This window comes from Lepisma saccharinum, chromosome 1, assembly GCF_977018435.1.
Source record: "Lepisma saccharinum chromosome 1, izLepSacc3.1, whole genome shotgun sequence".
Lineage (NCBI taxonomy): Eukaryota > Metazoa > Arthropoda > Insecta > Zygentoma > Lepismatidae > Lepisma > Lepisma saccharinum.
In genome coordinates, this window is record NC_139229.1 from 117060801 (window position 1) to 117074626 (window position 13826).

The 13826-nt window shown below is 36.4% G+C and overlaps 1 protein-coding gene across 2 annotated transcripts in view; it reads right to left on the minus strand.

Moving 5' to 3' along the window:
- Positions 1–8084: 8084 nt before the first annotated feature.
- The window catches only part of LOC145999897 (uncharacterized), a 65583-nt gene continuing 59841 nt past the window's right edge, over positions 8085–13826 (minus strand). For both annotated transcript variants that reach the window (XM_083137173.1, XM_083137181.1), the window contains exons 16-17: positions 12318–12539; positions 8085–10332 (exon numbers count right to left, since the gene is read on the minus strand). In XM_083137173.1, the coding sequence (XP_082993299.1) occupies positions 9380–10332; positions 12318–12539 (1175 nt within the window). In that variant the 3' untranslated portion in view covers positions 8085–9379. The remainder of the gene's footprint in view (positions 10333–12317; positions 12540–13826) is intronic.

Genomic DNA, 13826 nt, shown 5'->3' on the forward strand with positions numbered 1-13826 from the left:
ACCGGACGTCGTGAGTGATAGCGGTGATAGTATGGTCAGATGATGGTGCAGACAATGCACGGAAGGCCAATCGAGAGTGCACAACTCCATACAGCGGAGTACACACTGGCCCTTTGCATCACTTCAGGTGAGAGATCTTAGACCACACCCTGTACAGCCCTGGCCTTGAATGTACCAACTTTCATCTCTATGTTTAACTGAAGAGGTTTCTGGCAAGACAAGGGTTTGACATCTACATTGCGGTAGAGATAGTTCCAGTCTTTGCTGTCAGACACATATACCATAGGCATACAAAATTTAGTGCCATGCTACGACACATACCAGAACAATGGTGGTGATTATGAGGTTAGGAATCATTGTTACTAATGCAATAAATTACAACTGATATTCTTGTTTTATTTATGCCTAATCGGTAGGGACCTTGATATTTTGTTATTTTTTTCAAATTGGTATATTCTCTTCTTTTTTATTTTTTATATGGTGTATTTTTCCCAAAATTGAAATTTTCATTTTAGCGCATTTTCTGGCAAATATCTGAAATTATACCTTCATCGTGTTTTTAAACTACTGTTTCAAATTGTAAGCCACATGGTTTACGCCTCTTCGCGAGAGTTTGATATCTTGAAAGTTATTTTGGGAAAGTTATTTTCCATACCCCTATATTAATTTTAAGGTAAGGATTTTAGATAATAGAATTTTGGTGTGGAGTTAGAGCCCCACACTTTCTTGATCACGGCTGAAGGTGGGAGTGATGTGATCAGCAACACACTCCTGGCTACCTTTGTCCCTCAAAGTTTCCTCAAGGTATCAGCTTCATATGATGCTGGGTGGGTGCCGGAGCAGTTTGAATAGGTGGAAAACATCCCGGTTCTCCACCGCAGGGGATCGACCCCGGGTCTCTCGCATAGTAGTCACATGCCCTAAGGACTGAGCTCCATTATTACTCGCTCGACAAATGCCGATAGTGCGCACTTAGCTTGGTAATTCAAAACATATCTCGTGCGACAAATAGGAAGATATGGCTCCCGTGTGACGGTAGGTATGCACTCGATCTCCTGTTAGAACCCTGCCACTTTGCTCTGTGATGCAAATGGTTTTGATAGAAGTTGAAAAAATCATGGAAAATACATGATTGAATGTGGCTGTCGGAATTATTCCATGTAGGTATAACTCTATAGTTTACTCTTGAGTAAAATGTTGGAAAACGTGCATGTTCTATGTACACAAACATGGCCTACAAAAGACAAGGATGTTGGATTTCATGGAATTTTTCGTTGTTTTAGGACATTTCTTTAAAAAAAATCGCTAAAAATGCCAACAATTCGCATTTTTTTGCCAAATTTGCATTATTTCGATATTTCGAATGGGCGAAAAATATGTCCAGACTTCACTGCACATTCCTAAACATAATTTAGCAGCAATTACCATTTTTCACGGTTTTGGCGTTTGCGAAAAATCAATGTACCTACTAATTGGAAATTACTTTCTGGCCACCCCTCGTATAAATCAGTAGATTGAAAGTGAAAATGTAGCAGGGCTGACAGAGAAAAGTCAATTCTTGAAGGAAGTGATTTGCTGTTATGATTGAATGATTCGAGTAAATGTGATATTAAAATATTTACGTATTTATTATTAGTATTTTATTTCATAATACTGGACATTAACTTCACTCAGTGAGAGATTTTAGATCATCTCTCACGCGATTAAACAGACAGGACAGAGAGTAGCATTAATTTCATTGCAATACTAGTGTTGTTGCAGTAAATTTGAGGTTGGGAGCATGCACGTGCCAATTTTTATAACTTTCACCAATGCAGATTTATGTTTCACTTTTTCGTGATAGTATTCAATATATATCCCGTTTGGTTGGATTCTTCTTGATATCTAAGAATATTGCAATGTCATTGTAAACGCATGTTAACTTGTGCGAAACCAGTGATATGTCAGGATGATAAAAGAAAGCCTTCGTAAGCACTGCTACATTCAATAAGGTGAAGTGAGCCAGAAGAGTAATAAAATTCCAGCAGCATATTTGCAGTCTAAAGCTCTTCTTGTTCATGCATGCGATTTTTGTTGGATGTTGCAGTCCATGCAATTTCTGTCGCATGTTGTAGTGAGATACTTTGTCGGGTGGCGATATTCGACAAAAATCGTATGTATCAATGGAACATATTTGTTTCCATGTTCCTTCAGTTTGCCCAACAAAATGCCTTACTGGCCTTACTACGACGTCCGACAACTATCGGATAGCGCCACCTGCTCTTATCCCCTCCATCTGTTGACAAGTCCCCTTACTACTTCCATACGGACAAGAAAAAAATGATAATTCAGTGCATTTTCCATGTAATATTTAGAGGCTTAACCTTTACTCCTCCAATGATACCATATGGTATCATCAGATTAAGGTCGTACTTGCCCGATGATACCATATGGTATCATGGTGCCGATTACGAAATGAATGTGCTTTTTGGACCTTCATACTCTTATATGTTTAGGTGAAAACTCTGACACAGGTCTGGAGCAAGCCTGGGAAATTCATATTGATGACCAACCTCCCCTTCCCCCTCTGCAACATATCCATGCCACATTTCCGAACAGAGTTTCACATTGTGGCTCATTATTCAACTTTTATTGCACCCAGGAACATGAAACATGTTTCAATCTCTTTGGAAACGCCCATTCTTTAGAGAGAATACTTACGTTTGTGCCTTCTCCTTTAAAAAAATAGCGGGAGAAGAGGAGGTAAACTCCAGATTTTTATGTTTTTTTCCCCATTGAAATTCGGTGGTCGCGCCCCCAAAACCCCCTTCCTCGGTTCCGCGTTTTGAATTGTACACGGTAGCATGCTCTGATGTTTTAGCTGCAAACCAAAACTTATCCGAAGTAGATTGCTCCCATAGTACCCGCGTTATAACAATTTTCCTCCAAACATGCAAATTACCTATTTTTCGTAAAAAAAAAAAAAAAAAATCACATTTTGGCATATTATTCAACTTGTATGGCACCAAAGAACATGAAACATATTTCATTCTCTTGAGAAATGTCCATTCTTTGAAAAGAATACTAAAGTTTGCGCCTTCTTCCCAAATAGCGGGAGAAGAGGGGCTAAACTCCAGATTTTTATGTTTTTTTTTTCATTGAAATTCGGTGGTCGCTCCCCCCAAAACCCCTTTCCTCGGTTCGGCGTTCTGAATTGTACACGGTAGCATGCTCTGATGTTTTAGCTGCAAACCAAAACTTATCCGAAGTAGATTGCTCCCATAGTACCCGCATTATAACAATTTTCCTCCAAACATGCAAATTACCTATTTTTCGTAAAAAAAAAAAAAAAAAAATCACATTTTGGCATATTATTCAACTTCTATGGCACCAAAGAACATGAAACATATTTCATTCTCTTGAGAAATGTCCATTCTTTGAAAAGAATACTAAAGTTTGCGCCTTCTTCCCAAATAGCGGGAGAAGAGGGGCTAAACTCCAGATTTTTATGTTTTTTTTTTCATTGAAATTCGGTGGTCGCTCCCCCCAAACCCCCTTTCCTCGGTTCGGCGTTCTGAATTGTACACGGTAGCATGCTCTGATGTTTTAGCTGCAAACCAAAACTTATCCGAAGTAGATTGCTCCCATAGTACCCGCATTATAACAATTTTCCTCCAAACATGCAAATTACCAATTTTTCGTAAAAAAAAAAAAAAAAAAAAAAAATCACATTTTGGCATATTATTCAACTTCTATGGCACCAAAGAACATGAAACATATTTCATTCTCTTGAGAAATGTCCATTCTTTGAAAAGAATACTAAAGTTTGCGCCTTCTTCCCAAATAGCGGGAGAAGAGGGGCTAAACTCCAGATTTTTATGTTGTTTTTTTTCATTGAAATTCGGTGGTCGCTCCCCCCAAACCCCCTTTCCTCGGTTCGGCGTTCTGAATTGTACACGGTAGCATGCTCTGATGTTTTAGCTGCAAACCAAAACTTATCCGAAGTAGATTGCTCCCATAGTACCCGCATTATAACAATTTTCCTCCAAACATGCAAATTACCTATTTTTCGTAAAAAAAAAAAAAAAAATCACATTTTGGCATATAATTCAACTTCTATGGCACCAAAGAACATGAAACATATTTCATTCTCTTGAGAAATGTCCATTCTTTGAAAAGAATACTAAAGTTTGCGCCTTCTTCCCAAATAGCGGGAGAAGAGGGGCTAAACTCCAGATTTTTATGTTGTTTTTTTTCATTGAAATTCGGTGGTCGCTCCCCCCAAACCCCCTTTCCTCGGTTCGGCGTTCTGAATTGTACACGGTAGCATGCTCTGATGTTTTAGCTGCAAACCAAAACTTATCCGAAGTAGATTGCTCCCATAGTACCCACATTATAACAATTTTCCTCCAAACATGCAAATTACCTATTTTTCGTAAGAAAAAAAAATCACATTTTGGCATATTATTCAACTTGTATGCCACCAAAGAACATGAAACATATTTCATTCTCTTGAGAAATGTCCATTCTTTGAAAAGAATACTAAAGTTCGCGCTTTCTCCCCAAAATAGCGGGAGAAGAGGAGGCAAACTCCAGATTTTTGTTTTTTACATTGAAATTCAGGGGAAGTGCCCCCAAGCCCCCTTCCTCGTCCGGTGTTCTAAATTGTACAATGTTGCATGCGCTGATGTTTTAGCTGCAAAACAAAAGTTATCCGAAGTAGATTGCTCCCATAGTGCCAGAGTTATAACAATTTTCGTCAAAAGTGTGTTCGAAGTCAATGAAGACGAAATTCCCTGACATTTCCCTGACTTTTTTTGACACCTCAAATTCCCTGACATTTCCCGGTTTTCCAGGTCTGTCGCCACCCTGAATATGATAAATATGTAATATTACACTTGTCCAACAAATATGTAGAAAGTTATAATTTTTTGAAAATTTGAAGAGTTTCAGAAATTGGGTGGACAAACGCATCATGTGACACAAAATATGTCATATCTCTGAAACTATGTGGAGTATTGTGATGATTTAGGTATTGGAGAGGACGACAATCTTAACAGAAAATGATTATTACCACTCTTACCTATTCAGAAAGTAGAAAAATCTTTAAAGTAATATTTTGTGATGAAAAATACACTCCCACTTCAGGTAATTGTTTGATAGGGAGTCCCAGGTTTTACCACGATGAAAATTGTTACACAGCATAATCGTTCAACATAATATTAAAAAATCTGAAAGGTAATATTGTTCTTATTAAAAATATCCCAGGTTTCAAAATTCAATGTATCAACCATTGTTTCCATTGGCACAGTTATATTTTTGACAAATGGCCCTAAAACTCTCCCAAATTACCACTAATATCAGTACACAATATTGTTAGAAATGTTGAATACATGGGAGAAGCATTTCTATGATGTCTGTCCACTTTTATCAGAAATTGTACTAAGACCACAGTTCTTGTCCAGAATGCATGTGGGTCAGTCCAAAGAGAATGGTCTAGCAATGGTTGCTTGACCATTTTTAAAATTTTCAATTTGTTTGTTGTTCTAACCCCTATCCAGGGGTAGTTACTTCAAAGCAGGCATTATTTTTCTAAAACTTGACTGTTTATTTCGCGTGGAATGACCCTTCTGCATTATATAGTTATGGATTCAATACCAGTTGATTGGGCATGAGTGTTTTGTAAATCCTTTCATCAATGTTACCTAATCCTCACAAGTAGCATATCAGTAAGACAGACTTATACAGAAATCCACAATTCTGCCATTTCGATATGGTTCTTATGAGGAAAAATTCACACAAATTTACGTGGTTAATAATAACCAAATACAGTGGAACCCTGATTTTACATTTTCCTGCATTACACATTCAATCTTGATGGTCCCCCTGAAAAATGTAGAATCGAGGTTCCACTGTATATAGGTATAAAAGATTCTTTTACAATTAGCTTGAGAAATTTGACAGAAGGCAGTTTCATGTATTTGTGGCATACCTAGGAATTTGATTATTACAGTATCTTTCTTTTCTGCACTGAATGTTTACCAGATACTTGCATGTATAAATTGTTGAATTTTGCATACCTAGTACGTCTGCTTTCGATGTATCATATGAGCAGCTTGGGAGTAAAGCTTTATAACCCAGAAAGCAAGAGAATATTTTCATAAAAATGAAGTAGTTGTAAAAAGTAATGTTATGATTACATGAAAGTTACTAAATGATATACTTTTTTGCACGTGTTATTTCCTTTTTCAAATAGAAGAACTTCAGGTTGCATAGTAAACTTTTTTTTTTGTTACCCAGTGCACTCGACACCTACTTTCTTCTTCTTGTCACCTGTATAATGTATTTTGCATTTGCATGTTTGCAAGCTTGCATTACAAACATTCAAAAAGCATGTTTTTACCAGCGAGGATGGCATGTAAGATGTGACCCTTCCCAAAAACACTCAAACCTCAACCTCTCTTCCACCCTACATTAAAGGTAGACTGACGATGCTCTGCCAGTCTGGTGGCTGGACTCGCAGCCAATATAATCCTCTGTAGGACTTGTGTTGTGTGCTGTTCATGTATGCTGGTATTTGTCCCTTCATTATTTTTATCTTATCACCATTTGTTCTTATCTTTACGATCAGCCAAATGTGGCCAAAAAAAAGGTAAAGTATTCCCCTGTGCTTAGCACCATGCCATGAAGGTGTATAGGGGGTGCGGGGATAACGCCCCACACTTTCTTGATCCGGTCGTGAGTGGGGATGATGTGATCAGCACCATACCCCTGATCGCCTTTACCCCCCCAGGGTTTCCCCCAGGTACCCATGTTATTCGACGCTGGGTGGGCGTCGGGGCCGCTTCCAACGTTAGAAAAGTTCCCGGATTTGAACCGGCCGGGGATTGAACCCGGGACCTTTAGCATGGTAGTCAGACGCGTTACCGACTGAGCCACCGCGGCAAAAAAAAAAGCCAAGTAAAATAAATCAATAAAAGCAAGGATTATGTTTTTGCTTTCACTACATGGTTAAATACAACTGTTAACTTGTGATTGCATGTAGTATTAGGTCCTCTTTCTTGGGAGTACAAAAAAAAAATATTTCTTATTGACTTACCTTGAACAAGATTTGTTTGTTTCAAATTTCCAAACATGGGATTGTCGTGTTTAAACCAAGCAAGCAAAAATGAAGCAAGTCACTAGTAGCCTTCAGTTTCCTGGGCATACTTTCATAGAAGATTGGCATTTGATATAGTTACAGGTTTTTTCTATTTTTTTAACATTGCACCCCCTAGATAAATAATCATGATGCCATTGCTTAAACTGAGGGAAACGCAGTGCACAATGCAATGAAAGTTCGTGGCTTATGGGTTACCCAGATGTTCCCATGTGTTTCTGACTATCAGCAGCTACTGAATAAGCTTCATTCACTATTGTGCAGCAACTGCATCAATGTTAACTCAATTTTGAATGGTGTGTGCATTATCAAGTTTTACTCCTGAGCTGCTCGTATGTTAATGCTTATTTATGAAGTACACTGAAAGTCTGTGGTGGGATAGTGAAAAGTCTACAAAATTGAAAATTTGAGTATTGCATATTTCGCACCTCATCCATGTCTTTATGTTCAAAGTTTCATAGTGAAATGTCACAAAACACAGCACTATGTTTCTCAGTCCTCAAATGTAAGTATAAAATAAAGGAAAAGAAAACTAGCAAGGTAAATTAATGATAGATGCGGTAAACGTGGTTTAAAATTACTTATGAATGAAGACCCAGTCTTTTCGAAATTAATAGGATTTAACCATTAAATTGTGCAACGCAGAAATACGAAGTTTCAAAATTTCACGTTAGCAAGGTAAAGACTGTATCAAATTGCTATCTTTTGATGCCTGGAACCTGCTCGGGGTCAGGGTTTCTTTGAAATTTTGCAACACAGTATTCTCTAAATAAAGGTCATCAGATATCTGTAACTGAATTTTGGAAAGTTTATCATGGAATATCTTGAATTGTCATGCTGTAACAGTTCAGGTACTTAACACATTATGTACAAAAGGATATGTAAAAAGTTAAGAACTGTGCTATGTATGAAACTGTAATAAAAAAAAAGTTGTGAAAAACCTCAATATTTTTTATCATTTTTACTACAAGTTAATGCATATCATACAGTAAACAGCCATACAGCATACATCAATTTCATATCTGAAAAAAAAAAAGGTTCATAAAACTACAGCTTCTTTGTCCACCATGAGGATAAATGGATCCAATTGTAGCTGTTTCAGTTGTGTTATAGCAACTGTGATGTTTACTTTTCATTAATTCAATTCACAGCCTCTTCCATAGCAAAAAACCATTCGTATCAAAGACATTATGTACTCGCAAGTAAATTTTTAAGACTATGTATGTACACAACAACCCAGTATTAGCTTGATAAGAGGCCTCTAAGCTACCAGTAGTACATTTTCAAATTCTGTTTATTTTCTCATGTAAATACAAAAATGAAAATTGCATCTGTCATCTTAGAAAAAAAAGTGGCAATGTTTCTTTTCCACTTGTAATGAATCCCCAATCTCCATTTCTTTTTGTAATAGAGTATGAAAATGTAATTCCAGGTGAAATCTCTGTACGTTATCGGATCCAATACATATATGATTTAAAACACACTCATTAGTCTCTCAAGAGTACAAATATATTTTTTACTCTCACTATTTTCAAACAACATGCAGTTGAAATTAATAGATATCACTTCTTCCTAATATTACATATTTCACAAAGAGATTCATGACAAGATTGCATCTTATATTGATTTAACAACAAATATTATAAGACAAAACAGTTAAATACACAATGTGGCCTTACCAACCTAAAATTATAATTAGTAAATGACCACAGCACAAATAAAAAATATATATTTATATATGTGGCTCCTGCATTTCGCATCTATTTCACGGCTATTGCAGCTAATAAAGATTTTTTTTAATACGCTAAGAAAAATAACCGGAATGTAACAATTGAAAACATACAAAGCAAACATTTCGTGAACTTTTCTTTTTCCATTTTATGTATGGATACAACAATGACTTGCATCATCATCATCTACCAAGATGATCACATACATTATCCAAGTGCCACATTCACATGAATTAATGTTCTCAACATCTTACTTTGTACTAAACTTCCCATCACGGAATTTCTCCCACAAACATATGTAAGTATGCAGATACACTGTAATGGCAAATGAATAAATCCATGTTATTTCATTTTCTTCTTAGAAGAAGTTATATTACACTGCAGATAATAATGTCTTCGCTGCTAGCTAATCATAATACCGACCAAACTTGGGCTAACTTGAAAACATCTGCTCCCAAAAGCTAGATATGGTTCTTCTTCTTCAACAATGTTAATTGGCATGAGAACAGCTTCATTCTGCTGTAACTTCTGCATTAGTACCAGTTTCATCTGCTTTAGTTTCAGCCACTCCTGTAGTTTTTGTATCATCCTTTGCACTTAACTCAACCTTACCTTTATCACCTTCCTCATCATCGACCTGCATCTCTTCATCACCAGCTTCCTTGGCTTCTTCGGCATCATGCTTTTCTGCAGTACCTTCGGTTTCAATACCAGTTTCTTGCTTACTGGTTTCAGGACCATTATCAGCTTCTATGGTTTTACCAGGTGAATTTTCCGATGCTTCTTTCATTTCTTCAGCACACTCTGTTTCCATGGCAGTTTCTTGTTTATTGCTTTCGAGACTTTCTGTTTCATTTTCCATGGTTTTCCCAGCAGAATTTTCTGATGTTTCCATTTCTTCAACTTCGGTTTCATCTTTCTCCTTTTCGGTATCTACTGTTGATATGGGATCTGGACTCAATGCATCTTCACTTTTGCTCTTTGCTTCAGTTTCTGCTTCATCATCATCATCATCCTTGTCTATTTCTTTGCTCACTTCCTCCACGTCCATTCCAGATTCGTCTGCCTTATTTGAATTTTCTCTTGAAACAATATCTGCAGAATCCTTTGTTGCAGTTTCATCCGTAATGGACTCGCACACACTTTCCAAATCCTCACCTTTATTTTCATCGATAACATCACCAGAATCTGCCCCACTATCACCATCGGCTGCACTTTTCTCATTCTCATCCTCTGTCTCCATTACACTATCTTCAACAGGTTTGTCTTCTTTCTCATTTTCGCTCAATGCTGCAGCACCAGGCTTCTTGTCATCCTTTGCATGCTGTTCTTCTTCAGAGTGTGTACTTTCTTTGGCATCCTTAGAATCTTCCGTATCAGATGGCACTTTTTCACAGCTGGACTCGTCTGTTGACGCCTTCCTCACTAGTCCAAGAATATTTAGCATACTAGGTTGGTCATTGCCTGAAATAAAATGAATATTCTCATAAAGTTGCTGGAAGGTACAGAATAACAATGACAACTATACTATCGGAGTCCTGGGCAATAATAGCATTTCACTTCTTGCCCATACTGTGTATTTGAAACTAGTGATGCTTTACAAATAATCTTGGAAAAGTAAAAAATTAATAACATTTTTCTTCAAATATTCAATGAATAGCTTCTAAAATATAAATGAAATAAAATTAATTTTGTGATTAACCTTTTGCATCCCGAGCGTCTCGATCAAGATCCTCTAGCATGCTCGTAGTTTTTACGTTATAATATCGCTATTTTTGGCTGGATTTGAGATTTTCTTCTTTTACATTATTGTTAACACACATATTAAACAATTATGACTCTTGCACTTCTTGGTGTCAAACAAAAAAGGCGGGAAAATGGTGGCTTTTTTTGGTCAGCTTCCTCACAAAGGAAAAAGAATTCCGACAAACAAAGGCCAGATTTATTAGCAATTCTTTTCTTCCACCACTGGAAACTAGATGGGTGAAAAGTTTGCTTCTTGGTACCCAAGGTCACAAGGAATTTTCCCCATGTCGCCACAAGGGGGAGGGGAGAAGAGGGGTTGACCTTTTGACCAAATGTGCACTTACTTATATTCTGAAAGAGTCGGTGGCACGCACACATGTAGTCTTGGAGGTACAAGTCGTGTTCTATTTGTCGTATGATAATAGTACAATTATTTCTGTGTTAGTAAAACTCTTAGCGATTATTTCCATGTGTATTGTTACAATGTCTTGTACTTTTTGTTGGGGAAGGAGGGGGAACCCCCATTTTTTTTTTCAAAAAAATTCTTGAATTTTCAGGTTCATCACCCCTCCCTCTATATATACATATATACGCCAAATGTGCATAAATTTTATATAGTCCGAATCTATGGTTCATTCTGAGTAAAATGATATATCATTTGTCTGTCTACGGCAATTAGTGCAATTAGTGTCCGATCTACAGTTGTTTGAAGTTAACTATGCATTTTGTTGAAATTCGAGACTTGAGTCAGTGGCGCGCAGACATGTCGTTTTGAGGGTACAAGTCATGTTCTATTGTTCATATGATAATAGTGCAATTATTTTCTTGTTCCTAACACTCCAGCGATTATTTCCATGTGTATTGTTACAATGTCTTGTACTTTTTGTCGGGGGGGGGGGGGGGGGACCCCATTTTTTCTTCAAAAATTTTGGAATTTTGTTTCCTCCCCCCTCCATATATATACCGAATGGGCATACATTTTATATAGTCCAAATCTATGGTTCATTCAGAGTAAAACAATATATCATTTGTCTGTCTACGGCAATTAGAGTCTGATCTACAGTCATTTTTATAAAACTGCATTTTGCTGAAAATTGGCTCAGGCAGCAGGAGGCAAAAGAGGCTTGGGTGGCTAAAGGTTAAATGAGAGCTTTTTTAATATTCTGATGTAATTCTTGAATGTTTTAAAGCAGAACTCTGGCAAATTAATGCACATAATTGCAGTGGAACCCCGATTTTATGTTCTCAAGAGTTTACATTTTCCTGCATTATACATTCAATTTTTATGATCCCAACATAGCAAAATGTTATGAAATTTTCCTCAATTTTACATTTTCCTACATTTAAAGTTTTTTCAACTTGGTCTCCTGAGAAATGTAAAATTCAGGTTCCACTGTATTAATAAATATTTTCAGAAATTTTTAATTGTTACAATTTTGAAACATCGGCATATGTGAGAATAACTGGTTGTGGTATCAGTACAGATTCAAAATGGTCAGTTTATCATTGCAGTTTCAAATATATAGACCATTACCAAGAGTTGGAGAAATGTGTACGAGTGGTGAGTCATTACAGACACACTGTGTAATTAAACATGTTACTACTACTACTTTGGATTACTACTATGGAATATGTTTGTGCTGAGGAAATAAACCACAAACACATAATATTTTACCAATTGGATTACCAATGTAAAAACTTACTTGGAGGTGCAGCCGACTTCTTTTCCACATCTTTGGGTTCATCATCTTTCCTTGGCACAAAAGCCTTTAGCCACTGGTCACTAGGATCTTCATGAACATCATCATTGTCATCCAAAGTAACAAGAGGTGGAAAAGATGCTGACTGTGATTGAATTGTAGATGCTTTGGCACGAGCCATGGAAGGATATGCTGATTTTCTCTCACATTTTGCCAAGTGTTTTGCTGAAAGTAGTATACAATATGATAACAAAACATTACGGTGAGTATCATCATCTATCATTTTAAAAAAACTACTTTATTTATGATTCTCGATTACATAAAGCCATTTTCCATTTTTTATAAAAACTAAAATTATCTTGTAGCACTTATTTACTAAGGATAGGATCTGATAGCTCAACATTTCACTTTTTTAGTAAATTTGATGATATTCTTTCTAATTTGATATTTCCATTAACTTTTAACTTGATAGTATTTATAGAAGCTTGTGATTTTATTATCTTGTGACTTCTTATTTGTTAGTTCCAATGTGAGCCATTTTTACTTTTATTTTTTAAATGTCAAAGTTTGTTGAAGTTAACTCTATGCTCAGGTAAGTTAATTGGGACTACACCTACAGTTTAAAGTGGGATCTGAATCACTGAGCATTGTGCCTCCTCTGGGATTGAACCTGGGAATTCCTTGATTACAAGGTGATAACATTACCACTATTCCATAAGGGAGCCCCTATTTTTTAAAAAGATACATATCGAGGGAGACAGAGATAGGAACTGTTTCAGAAAATACATGGGCAAGTCACGTTAGCACTTGCTAATGAAACATACAGAAGCAGACATAATCAACAGTGCCTTCCATACTTCCCCCCATGACTGCTCTTTTCACACAAGTGTCCTTACAAAAATTAGCAATTGGCAGCATCGATGAGGCATGTGGTGGGCACATGCATCTTCACACCTCCTAAAGATTGTCAGGAAGATAAGGTCCAACTTTCTTTTAACTTTATTCACAAGTTTACTGCTGTTTCTTGGCAACTAACTTGTGCAACCTTTTACAAAAAATTAGCAATTTTCATTTAAACAGGTTATATACATGTGACAGAATTTTGCTCTTCCTTTCTGATATATAGAATATGATAATATTAGCACATAGAAACTGAACAAAGTAGAACTTGGCACTGAATAAGCATACTGTAGAGTGACATATAGGCTAGCGTAGAATAAATATTTTATCAGCAGAGATAGCAATATTCACAGATTACACTTTCCCCAATAGATATTTTCAAGAATGGCATAAGGCAAGCTACAAATGCTAAAATCTACTCAATCTAAACTACTATTCTACTCAGTTCTCTCCCCTCAATTGGTGGGAATGTTGTAATGTTTTGTTTACGTATTTTCTTTCGTGAATGATAATCAATTATACTTGAAAAATGACTATAATATTGCATTTTTCACTTTGTAGTTTATTTATTTCAATAAAAAAGAGCAATCATGACAAAAAGGTGCTGAAATA